The 18,107-nt window shown below is 40.2% G+C and overlaps 1 protein-coding gene across 30 annotated transcripts in view; it reads left to right on the plus strand.

Annotated features, from left to right (window-relative positions):
• ANK3 (ankyrin 3) overlaps positions 1–18,107 on the plus strand; it is a 284,745-nt gene that overhangs the window by 80,930 nt on the left and 185,708 nt on the right. For 19 of the 30 annotated variants that reach the window (XM_031060730.1, XM_031060744.1, XM_031060740.1 and 16 more), the window contains exon 1: positions 13,360–13,752. The exons of 1 other annotated variant lie outside the window; for it this stretch is intronic. In XM_031060730.1, the coding sequence (XP_030916590.1) occupies positions 13,639–13,752 (114 nt within the window). In that variant the 5' untranslated portion in view covers positions 13,360–13,638. Of the gene's footprint in view, positions 1–13,359; positions 13,753–18,107 lie in introns of those variants that run through there. 10 more of the 30 variants (XM_031060752.1, XM_031060755.1, XM_031060753.1 and 7 more) reach the window with 4 other exon arrangements.

Raw genomic sequence — 18,107 nt, forward strand, 5'->3', positions numbered from 1 at the left:
ATTAATATCTTACTAAGGCAGATAGAGAGATGCTTCAGGTCTGTGGGTGGGCTGCTTGTAATGCCCATGTCATGGGGCAGAAGTTTCTGCCCTTTCCAGAAGAGACAGTGACAGCTCAGAACACACGGCAGTGAGGGTGCCCTTCCTGCCTGTCCATCAGGAATGGAAATCTCTCATCTGATGCTCTTTTTTGTACCTTGGCTTTCTCCATGGGTGTTGGTGGAACACTGATGAATGTTCCTTTCCTTTTTAGCAGAGTTTACATACTTAACCAGACCTGTGGCTGGTGCTAATTTTCAGTGCATTGTTAACTCAGAGAAAACAGTATAACTGTGCTTAAAAGCAGAGGGGACCAGGCTCCAGTAAGAAAGGAGGGAAGGGGAAATGGTGGCAAAAGGTATGTTTTATGCCCTGGTCTCAGTGCAAAATAGACTGTAACCTGCTACCTTTGTGAAGCAGAAATGAAATGGAGAAAATGAACTACAGAACATAAAATTTTGCCTCTCAATTTTTATTTTATTTATCAGGCGCATACTGCTAGTTTTTATTACTGCTGATAACTCTACTATTTGTTTTGCATTAATGGCAGAATGGGAGATGTCTTCATAACAATGGGAATGCCTGCCTGTGCTAGTCTGTCTGCAAAGGAAATCTATAGGTTTAGTGGCTTGAAAGCAAAGGCACAGAAAATAACAAGATTACACTCTGCCTGCATTAACAGCCCAGGGCTGGAGCTCCAGAGTAGGATTTTCTTCAGGTGCAAAGAGCAAGTGTGCCTTGCTGTGGGTGTGAGAGTACCAGCAGCATTTTGGATCTTTGAGTGCACTGGTGAGATCATGGTTATCACAAAGGCTGTTATCATGATGAGACAATTATTCAGCCTACGCAGTGGGAGCCTGTGAGAACTGGCTGATTCTGATTAGTGTCTCTCTTTTTTTCTTTTTCTTTCTTTTTGCTGAATAGTGTGTGAGTTTTTCATGTGCTATTCACAAACACAGTACTTGTGATGCAGTCCGAAATTTGATTTTCATTATCACTGTGTCTGTAGCCTCTGCCAAACTACACAGCTACTCAAACTGCAGTTGTACTGGATTGTGGCCTCTACAACTTGAATATTTGTTCGTCTGTCTTTATGCAATCTGTGAATACCCTTCAGAATATACACTGTAAGTTCAGAAAGTAGCTCTGGGGCTAAAAATAAAAAAAAAAATTTTTTGCTGCTTTTATAAGCCATGTAATATATATTTAGAAGAGATGCATTATCAATTACTGATTTCTCTAAATAGCTGTAATTTTATGTAGTGGTTTTGCAAGTTAATGCCAAAAATGTGGCAATTTCTCTAAAGAATCCATATAAAGCCTTGATTTTGTGAGCTGTAAAACAGAGCATCTTAATGAGTAAGCAAAATTGGTGCCTAGGACTCCATATGATTATCAAATGCTTTGGATGGGGCTGGAATGGACCTTAAAGATCATCTTGCTCTGACCCTTCTTCACGGCAGGCACTGATACAGGGCTCATGGGTTCCCTGTAGTTCCCTGGGTCTTCCTTTCAAAAAATGGGGGTTATGCTTCCCTTTTTCCAGTCAGTGGGAGCTTCACCAGCCCACCACAAGCACTTGAATATGGTGGGTAATGGCTTAGGAACTTCAGCTGCCAGTTCCCTCAGTTGTATCTCATCATGTCCCATGGACCTGTGCACCTTCAGGTTCCTCTGGTGGTCTCACACAAGGTCTCCTCCTGCAGTGGGCAGCCCCTTGTTGGGTACCTCAGTCTTCTCCATGCCCTGGGTGACCTGGTTTCCTGTTTCCTTCCAGGGAAGGCCCACATTTTCCTAAATCTTCCTTTTATCACCAATGTACCTATAGAGGCTTTTCCTGATGCATTTCATGTTCCTGGCCAGGCTTAATTCTATCAGGGCTTTACATTTCCTAACCTGATCCCTGTCTGCTTGGACCATTTCTCTGTATCCTTCCCAGGCCACTTGTCCTTATTTCCAGCCTCTCTAGATTTAATTTTTGTGTTTGAGTTAATCCATGAACTCCTTGTTCATCCACTCAGACCTCCTGGTGTTTTTGCCTGGCTTCCTCTTGGTGGGATGCATCACATCTGAGTTTGGAGGAGATGATGCTTGAATATCCACCAGCTTTCCTGGTCCTTCTTCCCTCTGGAGCCCTTATCCCACCAGGCAGATCCCTGAAGAGGCCAAAGCCTGCTCCTTAAAGCCTGCTGTGCTCATCCTCACTGCCCTAAAGAACTTGAATTGCATTTTCTTTGGAGTTCATTTATGTGCCTGTAATTTAGAGCAGACTTCTCAGCATAGTCTATGGTTCTATATGGTTTATTTCGTTTAATTCCTTTTTTTTTTAGACTTCTGGAATAAAAGTAGATTTTTAAAATTCTATTATTGATACATAGAGAAATAACTTTTTAGACTTTCAAACTGGCCAGAATAATTCACTCTATGGTTCTGTATGGTTTATTTTGTTTAATTCCTCTTTATTTTTAGACTTATGGAATAAAACTAGATTTCTTAAGTTCTGTTTTTGATACATAGAGAATACCTTTTTAAGACTTTCAAACTGGCCAGAATAATTCAAACACATCACTGTTCTCCTTTGATTTGGATCTTTATTTGGAGCTCTGCTTCTGTTAATGTGAAGCAGCTAATGGTAATAGATTTTTACATTAAGAAAATATATTTCTTACTGTCAACCTTACTGAATCAGTATACAACGCTGAAGTCCATAAAATAGTTTTGTTCTGTCTCAGTAAGTTTGAATTAAGAACAGACTTTTGGAAGCTGGGATAGCCCTTGGTACAGTGCTCATAGGATGGTCACAAGCAGCACAGATGTAAGAATGACCAAGTGGATCCTAATGAATGTTTTACAAAGGAGAGTTACAAAGTTTCCATTCTGGTCTCTTGCATGCTGTTGCAGAGTTCCCTTAGTGTAAAAAATTCTCATAGTATCTCACCCAAATCTGGTTGCTGCAATTGAAACTTTCTGCTCCTACTACTATCCATAGTAATGGTGGAGAACAGACAATTTTCTTCTGTTTTGTCAGGTTTTGATGGACTTGAGGACTGTTGCCACGTCCCATCAGCCATCTTTTCTTCAGGAAAAAAAGAGGATGTGTTTTACAGACTTCTGATTGCTCTTGTTGTTTCCCAGATATCCATGTATTCCTGGCAGCAGGAGAGCAGAAGTCAGTCGCAGTATACCTGTGGCTTTGCAAATACTAAATGGAGGAGAAAGGTGATTTCACTGTGCAGCCTGTCCCTTCTGCACTCTGCTGCTTGGCTGTTGTCCTGTGTTCAACCTGCAAGGTTTTATACCCTGCAGACAATGCTGAAGAACAGTCCTTACTTGTCTAGGCTGTGAAAAAAGATTTTCTCCTTATTTTCACTCAAATTCATCTGTTTTGTTTGGTTTTTCCCCACACCATTTCTCTGGTCTTACTTATCATTTTGGTCTAAAGTTTCACTCTTTAACATGCACATGCTTCTTGTAGTTTCATGTTTGCATCAGTAATAAACTTTTCTTATTGCCCAAATCATTAATAAAACATTGGAGAGAAGCAAATCCAGGACAGACTCTCACAGAACATCCATCCTTTTTGACAATGAATGTTAATGTCTTGTTCCTGAGTTCAGTTACCAGATCCCTCTTGGATTAATCTAACAATCTTTTCATCAACACCATGTTCCTTACCTTGCTTATGAGAATGTCAGGTACAAGTATTGCTCTTCTCCAGTCTCCAATGCCTGTCACCTTTACATGAAATAAAATTAAATTCATTTTATACAGTTTCCTCTTGACAAATCCAGACTGATTGCAGTTCCTCCCAGTAACTTCCAGATGGTGACAGATTCAGACACAGGAGATCTCTAGGACTGAAAGTTTGACCAGACCAGGGTACAATTTTATTATCTCCTGGTATTTTGAGTTTTCTTTCCCCACTCTGTTCTTTCAAGTTGGACTAATTTGGTCTTCAACAGTGTTTTGCTATCCTGCCTGTTTTCCAGGAAGTCTCAAAAAACCCCACAAAACCCCCAAAACCAAACCCAGAACATAAAAAAAACTGTAGTGGCTGGAATTTTATCTTAAGCCTATATAATTCCCATGTCCTAGCATTAACTGCATGGAGTTATTATTGTTGTGTACCCTTGTTGTTAGCACCCTTGGATCTCTTCTGGGCAACAGTTCTTTTTATGTTTTCTTCTGTTGTGCTATGTGAAGTACTGATTATTTAAAGTTTAGGTTCATTAAACATTTTAGTCAGAATTTGTTCTGTCTTTAAAAGGGGAGCAATGCCTTTATCCCTGAACAGAATTTCCATGCAACATTCCTCCTTCTTTCTCAGCCTCTCCACAAACTGATTTAAAATAAAACAAATCACAGAAACAGAAATTTTAAAAATTCTATAAAATTGAAAAAGAGCAATCTTCAGTTTTTATGTAGGTTTGCCGCCAATCATCTGGGTTTTCCTAATTTGAGGGGAAAAAGGAAAAGCCAAGAGGGCTGTGAGGGGAGAGAGGCAGAGGAGCAAGGTTCAGTGGTGGCTGCTATTTGTTTTTGTGAGTGTATGGATATGCTATTTAGTCCAGAGCTATTTATTACTAACCACAGATTCAGGGTTGTTTTCTGAAGAAGAGCAATTTCAGAGTTAAAGCAATAAATTCTTCCCATCTCCAGCTGACAACTTTTTCCTAGAAATTTAATGCCCAAAATAGGACAGAGTGTTCCAGATGAGACCCAAGCAGAGCTGAGGAGAGGAGACAGAGATTTCCTTCCTGTGTCTTCCAGGCTGTTACTTTTGTGTTTACATCCCCAGTATATAAACTTGTGTTGATGTACATTGTTTGCCATGCCATACAAACTAAACAACTCCCATCCAACTTCATCCTCTGCTGTTTGCAGTCACTCCCTCCCAACCCTGTGTAGTGTGTGTTCAGCTCACAGGCAGGTCCAGGCAGGAATTGCCACATTCTGTTGTTCTGAATAGGCACTAACATTACCTGGCTTTCAGGCATCACATCAATGCTCCTATCCTGTGATAATTATAATTGTTATACAGGTAAGTGGGGTTTTTCTTATGCCCACTGGCTCTTTCTAGGCCAAGAAAGAACTTGGCATCCTATGGATATTAATAGCTTATGTGAAATTTGTGAAGAAACAAAACATTTCTGGCTTTTTTTAATGGCAGTGATTTTTATTTTTATTAATGAATCTTTTGTAGTTACCTTTCTTGCTCCAATGGTTTCTTCCAACAGGATTTTAGTGTCAAAGTACTAAGGGCTGGACTTTGTTGTTTGGTTTGGGGTTTTTAAGGTTTTGGTTGGGGCTTTTTTTTTTTTTTTAGGTAAATATACATTTCTGTTTTTAAAATTACCCTTAGGCGGTTTTTGTAATACTGGCTGTTTTTTTAGGGAAACTGAGAATTTTCACATACAACTGCTTCAAGTGTAACCTTGTAGATTTTATGACTGGTATATGAATTTACTTAAGAGAAAGTGAGAAAAATGTCCCCTGAAAAACATGAATTTGATACCTTTCTGCCTCTTGTTACTGATTGCTAATGATTTTGCTTTTTTGCATTTTTTTCCCTATAAAAGTCAACTTACTGCTGCGTGGAGCGTGCAGAACACTTAAAACACTAAAATCTCACTCGGGCAGCATGTTGAGATTTTAATGATTCCATGACTTAATTATGGAGACAATCCTTTGGGAACGAGGCAAAAATGGTCATTTCAACATAGAAAAGGAATAATGAATAATTAAAGAACCTAATTAAATGAGTTTCTTATGCTGGAGTGGGTGGGAGGTTTCTTTCTTGCTTTTATATTTTCATTTCAAATGTTTCCTTAAAGATTAAGAAATTGTGTATACTGGCAGGGACTAGTGTCTTCACTGAAAAATCTGCACTTAGTTTGGCTCAAGTGGGAAGTCTGCAATGAAAGTCAGAGTGAGTAAATATGTCCTGTGTACTTGCTGAGGGAGCCTTGGTCCAGCACAAAATGTGGCAGTGATCAGGGAGAAACTGCAGCTCTCCTCCTTGGCTCACGTGTACCTGTTTTCCTTGTCTTGGGAATACTGCATGTTAGTAATAGATTTTTTTTTTTGTATCCAAGTAGTTCAGGGAAATTTAAAAGCAAAAAAACCCACACCTAACCTACAAACAAGCCAAAGAGCCTTTTTCTTCCTTTCTTATAATTTCTGCATTTTTGCACCACAGAACATCCACAAAAAAAGCTATACAGCTGGAAGTCTTGGGGCAACTGGGAAATGCTGGCAACTTCAAAGAGCCTTTCTTGTGACCTTTGCAGATGGGTCCTTTGTTACACTTGCTCAGCAACTTTTTATTTCAAAATAAAACAAGTAAGCTGCTCATAATGTGCAGAGCTTGACAACAGGAAAATTTGCAGGCACTGGGTCACTCAGTGCACTCCCTACTGTTGGCAGTGGGTGGGGGGAATAACCCATTTCAGAAGGTGATAAAGAGCTGCCTTTGTCCAAAATTAAAAGTACTTTTCCTTTTGGGGCTGTGTTGTGGTAGGGAAGGTTAAATGATATTTTCTTGAGTGTAATATCTTGCTAAAGCAGAGAGGCCCCTACCCTGGATACTCATTGTGCAGTCATTTATGGAAAGGCTCACTTGGTCAAAATGCCTTCTAGCCTAAAATATATATTTCTGACTCAAACATTACAGAAATCAAAGAATATTAATTAAAGAGTACTGGAAAATCATCCACTAACTACAGCAAAGGTGTTGCATCTATTTGTGACTGATGCCATCCCACTCTGTTTGGTAGCTTCATTTGCTGAAGCACATTCGCTTCCTGGCACCTTTGCAGGTTCTGCAGTGGTTTTTAATAAAAGCTTTTTGTGTAGCTTTTATTTTCATGAGACTGCTACTGCTCCAGAAAAGAGACAGCAGGCGGGGGGACTTGATGCTGAGAAACTTGAAATACCACAAAGACATTTTCTGCTGCTGTTTTGGGTTATTTTTAAACCACTCTGAGACAGGGAGTTTTCCATCTGAGATGAGGAGGGAATAACTCATCTAGTGTCTGTTTGGGAACTGGATGACCTGGCAGAGGAGGTTCTGAGAGCCACCTTCTTGATACCTGCTCTCCTTATATTGGGGGAACCCCAGCTCGGGCTCAGTGTTCACTGGATGTGTGAGCAGATTGCTTTCATGTGTTGGAGCAGAAGTGAACAGATGCAGCAGTGATTAATTGACCACTCAGGGTGAAGTTTGTAGCTGAATCATAAAATCCTGATGAATGGCATTTTGTGTTTCTTTTTTTGAAGCTCACCAGGATGGGATTGATCCTCCTATCATATCGCAGACAGCGTTCAAATTCTGCGTGTGGGAGTGCAAAACTGATAGCAAACCTGCTTTTGCACTTATTCCTATATATGCTGGGGTAGCTTTTCCTGTCTCTGCTGGTGTCATTTGCAGACACATCTAACTAAATTTCCAGATCAAAACTCAGTTTGGTTCCCTGTAGCACCATTGCACTGACCTCCTGGTCACCCTGCTGTGGCTTGCAGTAGCTAGGAGATCATGGTGAACTAGGCAGAGAGAAATGATGAAAGTTGGAGGTTAATATTCTGAAGTTAATATTCTCAATATACAGGTTCAGAACACCACTGAGAAGTTCCAAGAGAGGGTTGAAAACTATGTCTCTGTGATCTAGTGTCATTTTGGGATATAAGTTCTGCTCCTTAAGATGTGTGAAACCAGTTTAATGCCATTTCCTAATGATCTTTGTCAGCGTCCCTAAAACACTGACATTTTACATGAGAGTTTCAGTCCAGGCTGTAGTGTGGTGTTTGAATTGCAGGGGAAAAAAGTAGAGAAATGGTTTTTTAGAAGTGCATGCTTGTTGCACTTTCAGTGGTTCTCTATAAATATAGGGTTTTAGCAATATTATTTTTGGCAGAAGACAAATGGAAGAAAGTTTTTGGTGTGTTTGTTCTGCAACTATTTAGAGATTATATATAAAGTATAAAACTCTTACCAATGTTTCTTGCATTGGATAAATTTCCTGGGCTGCTTGGCAGTTCCATCCACAAACCCCCACAAAATCTATCTTGCAATTAGTGTGCCTCTATAAATAAGATACATCAGTACCTTTTCCTTAGTTGGTCATGAGTCAGAGATGAAACTCTTTACACCATCTTCTCAGAAGAGTTAATGTTAATTTGTCACAGTGAGCTCCCTTTCTCTGTGTAGGCCTCAAACAAAATCACCCTGTTTTGAAAGTCAGGGTTGGTGATCTCCAGTCCTGGGTGCTCTTCAGTCTTCTGAAGTTCTTTCTCCTCTGCTGCTGCATGAGCACCTTGTTTCCCTCTCCCAGTTTGTTTGTGGGAGGATTTGCCATGCTTGTGTGGTGGCCTGGGACAGCTGAAGGTTTATTTTCCCATTTCCCCTGCTCCTGAACCCATGGGCTGAGTGAGCCTTGAGTCAGTATTTGAACTGTCCAGATTTACCAGATGTGCAAGTCTTCAGGGCTAACAAGAGCCTGTAGTAGTTTTCTTTAAAAGTCATGCCTCCAGCCTGAACTTAAAATTGACAAACGTGTCAGCCATCCTCATACTCTGAGTAAGCTGGACCACAGGAGGTGTAATTTAATCAGTTATGCCAAAATGTGTCATCCTTGCACAGAGAAATAGTAATTTTGCACTTCATTCTATGAGCTTAAAAGTGGCTGCTGCTTTGATCTTGTATCAGCTCAGAAGGCAGGTAAAGTGTCTGGGGAGGGCTTAGTGAAAAGCATATTCCATTATTGTTTTCTGTGTGGGTGTTTTGGTTTAGTTTTGGGTTTTGTTGTGGTGGTTTGTTTGCCATGGGTTTTTGTTTGTTTGCTTGTTTTTGTTTTTACAATTGGTATAACTTCTACTTAAATTTCCAGTCAGAAATTTAAGAAGGGTCATTTAAGAAGTGCTAAGCCTCTGGCCTTTATCACTGCATCCCTGATTTTGTGTCATTTCCAAAGCATTTTTAAGCTCTTGTGCCCCAAAGAAATGAAATAAGAAACAGAACATAATTCAGTACCATTCCAAATTTTATACTGTAAATTCAAAGAAGGTAAGGGGTTAGCACTGTAAAAGTGGTGTACAAAATACAATTTAAGTATTTTCCTGCTTTTTTAGCGTAGTACATACATCCCTTTCTGACTGTCATGTTTCCCCAGTTTTTTTGGGACTGTTACTGCCAAAATAGAATTCTGCTAGAAGAAGCAGGTGGTGGGAGAAACTCAATGCAACAACACAAGAGAGCCAAACAAGCCTTAACCTTTCTTATTTTCCATTCATTTGCTGCTCAGTGATCTTGATCTTCTGCATGTTTGGAGATGGGTCCATCCTATCCTGGACATCAAATGTGTGAAGTAGACCTAAAAAGTATAACTAGATGCTAAATAGGCTTTTAGTCTTGTTTGGGTTTGTTTGTTTGATTTTGAGACACAAGGCCTGCCAGCCTAACTAATGAGCAGATGAATCTTAAAAGACTCATGAGAATGGGTTAACCATAAAAAACTTTTTCACAATTTTTTTAAATTTTTTTCTGCCTAGTCTTCTCCCCAGATGTTCTTTTCATGAATTGTTTTTTTTTTAAGTCTACTAAGTCTTGTTTTTCGTTTTTTCCCCTTCTCATTAATCTATTTTTTGGCATTGTTTTTCGTTTTCCCCCCTTCTCATTAATCTATTTTTTGGCATTTTCTCAGTAAGCTAATATTTTCATGAGTGTCTCATCTTCTTTTTTTTCCTAGTGCTGTATAATTTGTTTAAAAAACCTGTAAAAGTGATAGTGTTATCTTCACTCTATAAGCTGCTGACCAGTTGATGAATTAACACAAGATTGTGAACACCTTTTCCTCCTATAACTTTTCATGTTTTTATTCCAAATCCATCTCAATGTTGTATGCTGATGCTGTTTTGTAGTCTCTTGAATCTAGTTTTAGCAGTGGGACTAGCATCTTAACCTAAACCAAATGACACAGTTTCAAGTTGATAAAATCACTTCCTGACATCATTATTGTGACTTTGTGAGTAGCTGAAGCTAAGCAGACATTATCCTTGTGCTAACAGAAAGTGTAAATTTCCCATTATTCACGTAAGATACAGTTTATCATTCTTTATCAGGACCCTATGGATTGTGCTGAAACACTCATTGGCATTTCATTAACTCTGTAATTAAGGGTGAAATCAAATAGCTTAATTATTTTACTGAAGTCTGAAAAGAACACTTAATGAAGATTTCCAGTACCCAATTCCCTTGAAGTGAGTTATGACACATCTGGCATGAAAACCTTCACACTTCACCCAGCTTTCCTCTGGCAGTGCCCCATCACCTTCCAGTGAATGGTGCCACTTCACCATTTCCCCAGAACAGGAGTTGTACATATACAGTTGCTTTTCCACAGGAGTCTGAATCTTTTACTCTTACTTTTCTTGTAACCTCTTTTCTGTTGGAGACTGTCCCAACCTATATGCTATAAGGAATCTCTCTTTTCTTTAGTTGATTTTTTTTTAAATCGTAGCTAAAAGATAATTTCTCAAAACCATAGCTTGAAAAGGCATTTTGCTCTTTCTGAAATCTAATTCTGGAGGAGTTTGGACTCTGTAGTTCAAGCAGGGATTGTAATCCACATAATAAAAACATCTGCATGTTATGTCCAATTGATTAATTAGCTGAAAAGATCCTTGGGATGAAGCAGTCTTGGCTGACAGATAAAATCCTCCAATTTATGCATATCTCAAGGGATTGGGTGAGTTCACTTATTATCCTCATTTCTTAGCATTTTTCCTCATTAATAAAAGCTTGGGCTGTTTTCTACCTGCATAGAATACAACCTGTGCATAGGGTGGCACTTGGGCATTTAAGCTGGATATGTGGATGTTATTCCCTGTGTCAGCATTTTTAAAAGTATGCTTCAAGTATTTCAAACACCTAACATTTGATAATGCATTATTTGTGTTTTCATTTAATGAGGTTATTTAGGCATAAATTACAGGCTTGTATGGTTAAAAGGCTTATGGGACGTCACTGGATTAGCCAGCCAGCGGTGAATGACAGCAGCATTCACTTCAGCTGTGGCTCAAATAAAGTTGGTTTCCTAAGGCAAAGACTCATGAGTCTTTCAAATCCAGATGGAAATATGCTGGGAATAAGAGGGATCCAACTCTATTGAATTTTGTTGAATCCACTTTCAGTTCTGGTTCTGCTGTGTTTTCTAAGCACTTCCGTGATAATAACTGTGTTCTGTGAGACGGGGGAGCTAATGTCAACTTTATTTTACAAAGATCTGAACTTCCAAGAGGATAACTGCCAAGGTCATGCAGGCAGCTTGCAGGCTAGAAATAAAGCTTTGGGTGCCTTTTCTTTGCCTTTTAATTTTTTTTTTTAATAGGCACAATGCAGTCTTCCATTTCCCACCAAAACCTGAGATCACTGTCCTTCCTGAGGTACCTTCCTCAGCCCCCGTGAATCAGCAGCCTGACCAGCTCCTCTCTCTGGTAGGGCTCTGGTAGTGCTAGAGCAGAGTTTCCTCATTGCTGCCCTGGGTTTCCTTGAAGAGCTGGGCCAAAATCCAGGTGCCTGCCTGAGCATGGCCTTTGACAGCTTGCAGTGGTGCCCTGCAGTTCAAAGCATGCTTGGGGCATCCTTGGGGTGTACTCTTGGTATCTTTAGAAATGTGTTTATTCAGGTCTCTATAGAACATAGAGAAGTGGGAGTTGACTGCTTCTGGTTCAAATCTAGGCATTGCCCAAGTGCAGCATTCCTCTTCCCACAGCTTTCCAAAGGCAGTGTTCTGTGAGGCTTCAGAAGCCTTTCAGTCGTGGGGGGGAGTGTGGAGAGTCACATGGTGGTGTATGGGTACAGGAGCTTGGCATGCACACAGAAACCCTGCTTTTACTGCACCAGCAAGAAAAATCCCTAAGGTCACACAACTGTGGCCTCCATCCTTGAGCATTTCTTAAAAATCACTCCAAAATAAACAACTTTTTAAACCTGGTTTGTTAGCCCGTGAACAGGAGACAAACAGTGCACTGTGTGCTGCCCTTTGGACAACATGGGATGTGTTCAAAGTAGTTTATGTTTTGGAGACTTAAAAGATTATTTTTCTTTTAGCCATGTTATGTGAAAACTAAAGCATGTTGCTTGCAGGGCCTCAGTAACCAGAATTCAAAAAATGTCTTTCAAGTTTGGGGGAAGAATATTTACAAATGTGTGAGACGTCTCTGGATTTTATGCTGCTCTGAGAAGATTCAGCCTGATTTGGCTAATTGCACTTCAAATTTAAATTTGACTTAATTTTTACAACAGATTCTGGGGTTTTTTTTTTCTTTCTGGAAAGAAATGCTAGTACCATGTCAGATACACTGGTTTTGCTTGGAGAGACTTTTGGGTTTTATCTGAAAGAAATCAGACTCCCTTAAAACACTGATCTTCATTGCAGTGAAGCATGCTGCTAGGAATACTGGGAAAGGTTAAAAACAGCAGTCTTGAGGCCCAGCTGCTGATTGTTCATATTTGTGCAGAAAAAAGATGGTTCCTTATTTACTAGATGCTTGCTCTGTGTTCATCCTAGTAAAGAATCCTCCTGCAGGCCTTAATACTGCTGCTATTTTACCTCCCCTAATGAATATTCAAAAGCTGCAGTCATTGAGGACTCAGGTGGCAAAAATAGTAAGATGATTGAAGCAAGCCTTGACATAAAAGCCTAAAAGTACATTTCCAACTACATGGCAATAATGCCGATTTCACTTTCTGACCACGTAAATGAACAGTGCCAGAAAATCTCCCATGAATTAAATGCCTGTTTCACACACCAGTGTGATTGCATCTTTCTCTCTGTATGATGTGTTGTAATAAGTATGTTTAAAAAAAAAGGGGGAAAAAATACAACAGGGCTTTCTGTAATCCTCTGTCACAAAATGTATTGGAATTGAAAAATCAGTATAAAGGACACACTGTTAAGATATGGCAATGCATGCATTGTTTTCTACATAATGCAGTCAGAGTCTCCATGGTAAAAATAAATTTTTATTTTATTTTTTTGTCACCATCAGCAGTTAACCTAAAGTAGGAGCTGCTCCATTTCATTATAGGTTAAATGGCTTACTATACAAAACTAGCTGAGAGACGTACAGCGCTAACACTGCATTTTTTTAGTAGGTTTTAAAAACGTGCTTGAAGATCAGTGAAGAAAAAACAATGCAGCATATGTTATTGTTCTGGAATTTTTTTTAATAGAAAGCGCTCCTTTTCAGCATTCCCCCTTCAGTGGAGTCACTTAGACACTTCCAGCTGGTGGCAGGGGATACAGCCATAATACAGCTTTCTCTGTCCCAGCTGTCTTTTTCATTACGTTAAATGCATTACGATGGCTGCACTGCTTTACAAAGGCTCAGGTGCAGGAAGGTATAGGAAGAAATCTGCAACTATGTGTTTTTGTAGTGACTGCAAGCTCCTGCGAGATCTCTGAATCCTGAATGTGCTCCTGGCTCTGGTCACAGATCTCCTTCCAATCACTGGAACATTTGCTGTAAGGGCTGGCTAAAGGTGCCCGAGGAAATCACCTTTTACAAAGGAGCATTGTTGTAAAGGATTTTTAATGCATTATGGCTCACGCAGCATCACAGTTGAAGAAAAACAGGGATTTAGAAATAAATGCTGAGGAAGAAACTGAGAAAAAAAGAAAACACAGGAAAAGATCCCGGGATCGTAAGAAAAAGGTATCTAGATCTGTGCCAAATTCTGAACAGGGGTTCTTTTGTTTTAATTTTCTTACCTTGCAATTGAAGTATTAAAAGCTTGTTCTTGCCTGTAACTTGGTAGCTGTGGGAGTAATTTGTTAGCATTGTAAAATATCATTTGTAACCACGGCTGTGGGGTTTGCAAAGCAATTGAATGTTTAATTGGATATTAGTTGATTGCAGTGATGATGCAGAAGGTGTGCATTCGTTTCCCACTTATGTTGCTGTGATATGAAAACTGTCTGTGAGTTGAAAATAGTTTGTAACCATCATGTGGGGTTTAATGCTGAGCTTTCTCGTAGGTTTAATAGCAAAGCATGGCATAATAGTTTAGTCTTACATGCAGGTTACTTAAAAGGGATGTGTGTAGAGGCAGATTTTTTTTTCTTTGTGTTGGGACTGTGTCACATGTTTGGCTTCTGAAACATCCATTTTTGGGATAATGTTACAGAAATAAGGTGTTTCAGTGTTTCTGTTTTTTTCTTAACAGTGAGCTGTTTAACAGAATTGAGCTATAACAGTCTGCTACTAGCAACTTTCTTTTGTTAGGAAAATACGTGGCTGAGATTACAGAGCCTGGTTTTTCACTGCTGTAGATTTGTCTTAGCTGCAGAAAACCCTTCAGCAAACTAGGATTTGAAAAATTCAGTAGGCACTGCATTGCTCATTGTTCAGGTCAGGAGCCTCTGTGTGATTCCAGGCTTACTGTTTCTCTCTAAGGTATAAAGGAAAATAGTTATGGTTTGTGGCATAATGACAGATAAAGAGGCCAGCTACTTTGGCAGCTCTGAGGCTGTGTCCTTATAAATGACACCTTGTACTCTGCTCCATAGAAATAAGGCCCTGCCACAATTTCTTGTCTTTGGCTGTATTTCATGATAATTTTTTCAAGAACATACCAAGGAGCCAGCTGCCTTTAGAGAAACCTGGGCATGTAGTATTTCTGTGTGCCTTTGTGAAATCCCCCTAAGGGGGGGATTGGGTAATCTTCATATGCTCAGAGAAGCAGTGCATGTGCTTCCTAAATGACATGTAGATTTCCTCTAACATATGTGCATCTTTTGCTTGGGCGAGAGTCAGCATTTCCCTGCCCTTTTCTCTTTCCCCTCTGCTGTGGCAGTCCTATACCTAATGAAAAGCACGGAGAAACCCACTGCCTTCTGTTCTAGCCAGCACGTTGGGAGACTCTTAACATGCTGCAGTACATTTGCTGCAGCCAGCCACACTGGAGGCATTTTTTCTGTGTCAATGTATAGGTTCTTCTGAATCATCTTCCAGGATAAACAGCAGTATGAAGATAAGTTTCTGTCTTTGAGGTGAATTTTGAGGTGCTGCTGTTTGAAAGCAGCCTGAAATAGTGATATTTTTCTTGGCTGCTGTTTAGGTTATGTGCAGGTTTGTGATGTTGCTGTCAGGTGAGATTCCCCCCAGCTGAAAGCGACCACAGCAGTAAGGAATTAATTGTAGGAGCTGTCCCCTCAGCCCATATTTACCTATGGCTTGTGAGCTAAAATGAATAGTCTCTCAGCTGAATCTACTCATGCTGCAGGGAGCCCACGTTGTTCTTGATGTGCTCAAGTTTAACAATAGCATGCCCAACCAGATCCATGCACTGCCTTTGTGTAAGGGAGCTTCCTCACAGCTCAGAATTAGAACAATATAGAAGGGATATGGCAGTGAGAGGCTCTTGATTCAGTGAGGTGAGACAATTGCTTTGTGGACAAAAATGCTTTATTGTTTATACAACACTGCTGTAGAGAGGAAATCTCTCAGCAGCCAGAGTGGCACATGGATAAATATCTGCCTGTTAATCTCAAGTATATGGATTTCTCTCAGTGTTTCATTTCTGCATCTTAAGAATGAGAGAAAATAGAGAGCTTTTGCTCCACCAAATGCTTTTTTTTTTGGTCCCCCCCGCTTTGGAATTTGGTAGCTTATTCCAGTTTCTTTCTGAGTTTCCTTAGGACTCTGCAGATTCAGAACAGGTAGAGGCCATCTCTAGAAGGAGAACAGAACAAAACCCAGCAATTGCTTCACTTAGCTCTCATCCGTTGGGGCATCATTGTCCTGTCAAAGACATGGTTTTGTTACCCAGCACACAGGGCGTAGGAAGTCCAATAATTTGGTTTGCCATTTTGTGCTTTCCTGGCTATTTAAAACATTTTCCCCCCAAATTTTCCACTATGAGTAGTGAGTCACTTCTTGTTCCTCTGCACCACCCACAAGCAGGCAGTACTCGGGGATTTTTTTGTTGATCACATGATACTGCACAAAGCTTACCCTTTGCTTAAGCAGCATGCAGAAATATCCTTTAGAGTCTTCCAATCACTTTGGAACAACAAAGAATGCTAATGCTTCTGGATAATTTATACAGTAAAGAGCCCAAGGCAACCAATGGTTAGAAAGTAAGGCTGGTGGGATCAGCCAGTGTCTTAGTCCTGTGTGATACTAGCAACAGTCATGCTGATTTATGTTCCTGTTTAGTTGGGGGATGGCAGTCTGAGGGGAATATTTCACTGCTTTTGACTGGTTAAGCAATTTACAGTGCAGTAACATTCCTGTGAAGGCTTGCTTCAAGACTTGGATGAGAGAAATGACCTTTGTAAAAACACACACAGAACAGCAACCTGCGTTTTGTCCCATCCCATTTAATTTCAAGGCGAGATGTTTTCAAACTGCCCCTCTTAGCTCTGTGGAGAGGCTGTGCTTCTGTGCCCTATGGCCCCACCACACTCCTTTTGTTTGCTTGCATTCAGGACATTGCAGGCCTTTGCTGAAGGTTCTCAAAGGTTCAGAGCTTACCTGGCTTAACTCAGGCAAGAGAAAGGGAGAGGGCCAGCAAGTGAAGGATCTGCATTATACAGGTTTTCCATTTATTCTGTTCAAGTTTATATTACAGCTTCATTCAGCTCTGCCTCTGGATGGTTGTGCAGTGTCCTACACTGAAAATAGTTTTGAGTACATCCAAGGGCAGACCTGAGCCTTTAATGGTTATCACAGAACAAGCCAAACCATTCTTAAAAATAAGTGATTGATAGGATAACTTGCTTGATACTTGCCAGTGCAGCTCTGTTGTGTGTAGTTTTGTTTGTGAAAACTAGAAATTGTTTATCCTATAATAATGTCTGGGCAGGAATTGGTTGCTTAGTCAGTGCCTTTCCTAAAATAAAGGTGAAACCTCTGAAGGGTTTTTTGTGTTCTCTGTTGGGTACATATCAGAAGAGAAGGACAGGTCTTGGCACACAGTCAATGATTTATGTTTTATACAATATTTAGTAGGACTGAAGTGATTTCCATTTATGTGTAGTGCTCAGGAGCTCTTGTGTTCTTTGGGAGCACAGAAAAATTTGATCATAATGCAAAGCCTGGCTGCTGCTGTCCCTGAGATGTTAAAGGCTGTTGCTGTCACAGCCTCTGCTGCTGCAAACTTGTGGGCAGCAGGGAAAGTAACCCATGTCAATGTCACAAATCCTGGTAATTTCATCATAAGGCTCACGGTGTTGGAAGTTTTTACTAAACTGTCAGGTATGCTGCAAAAATCGCCTTGCAGTTTCCTAATGGAAATAAGTGGAAATGCTGTGTCAGGAATGATCAGCCTGTAGGTGTTGCAGCTGCTCTGAGGAGCTTGTGCATCTTCTGGGCTGGGCTCTGCTGCCAGCTCCAAGGGCCTGTGAGGGATGTTTTGGGCTGCCCAGCCTTGCAGAGCTGGGAACATCTCCCAGGGGCAGCAGGACCCCGGGAGGGCATCATCACATCCCACTGGGGGAATCCCACTTTTTCCTTTCCCCTCAGCACTGCTGGGGCTGTCAAATGTTTTACAGATCTCAGCCATGTGAAGGTTTTAGTACAAATGGCAATTTCCATATGCAAACAAGTCTGCCAGTTACCAGGTAAAGCTTTAAACTCAGATAATAAGTGAAAATCCCCATTCTTTTTTTATTTCAAGTAATTTCACTATTTTTAAACAAATCTCAATCAGAGATCTGTTTAATAGCTTCTGAACAGCTGAACTTCAATGTTGTAGAATCTAGATATGTTGAGTACAAGTGATTGTTCTTTCACTCATTTGTGTTAAAGCACAAACCAGGCAGATGTTGTTTTAACATCTGGGAACATGACCTCTGGTAAGGGAAAAGACTCTGTAGATTAAGGATCTGAAAGAAAAATAGATAAGTCACTGGTTTTTTCTAAGTGTGAGAAAAATTTCAGTCATATCCTTGATTTTGGCCATGATGCTCTGTCAGAGGAAAATCAAGTGAAACAGAAAGGTATTTCTGATAGATGGTTAGGGGCACTGGTGGATGGGATATCTACCAACAATGCTGAATTCTTAC

This window comes from Geospiza fortis, unplaced genomic scaffold (genome assembly GCF_000277835.1).
Source record: "Geospiza fortis unplaced genomic scaffold, GeoFor_1.0 scaffold92, whole genome shotgun sequence".
Lineage (NCBI taxonomy): Eukaryota > Metazoa > Chordata > Aves > Passeriformes > Thraupidae > Geospiza > Geospiza fortis.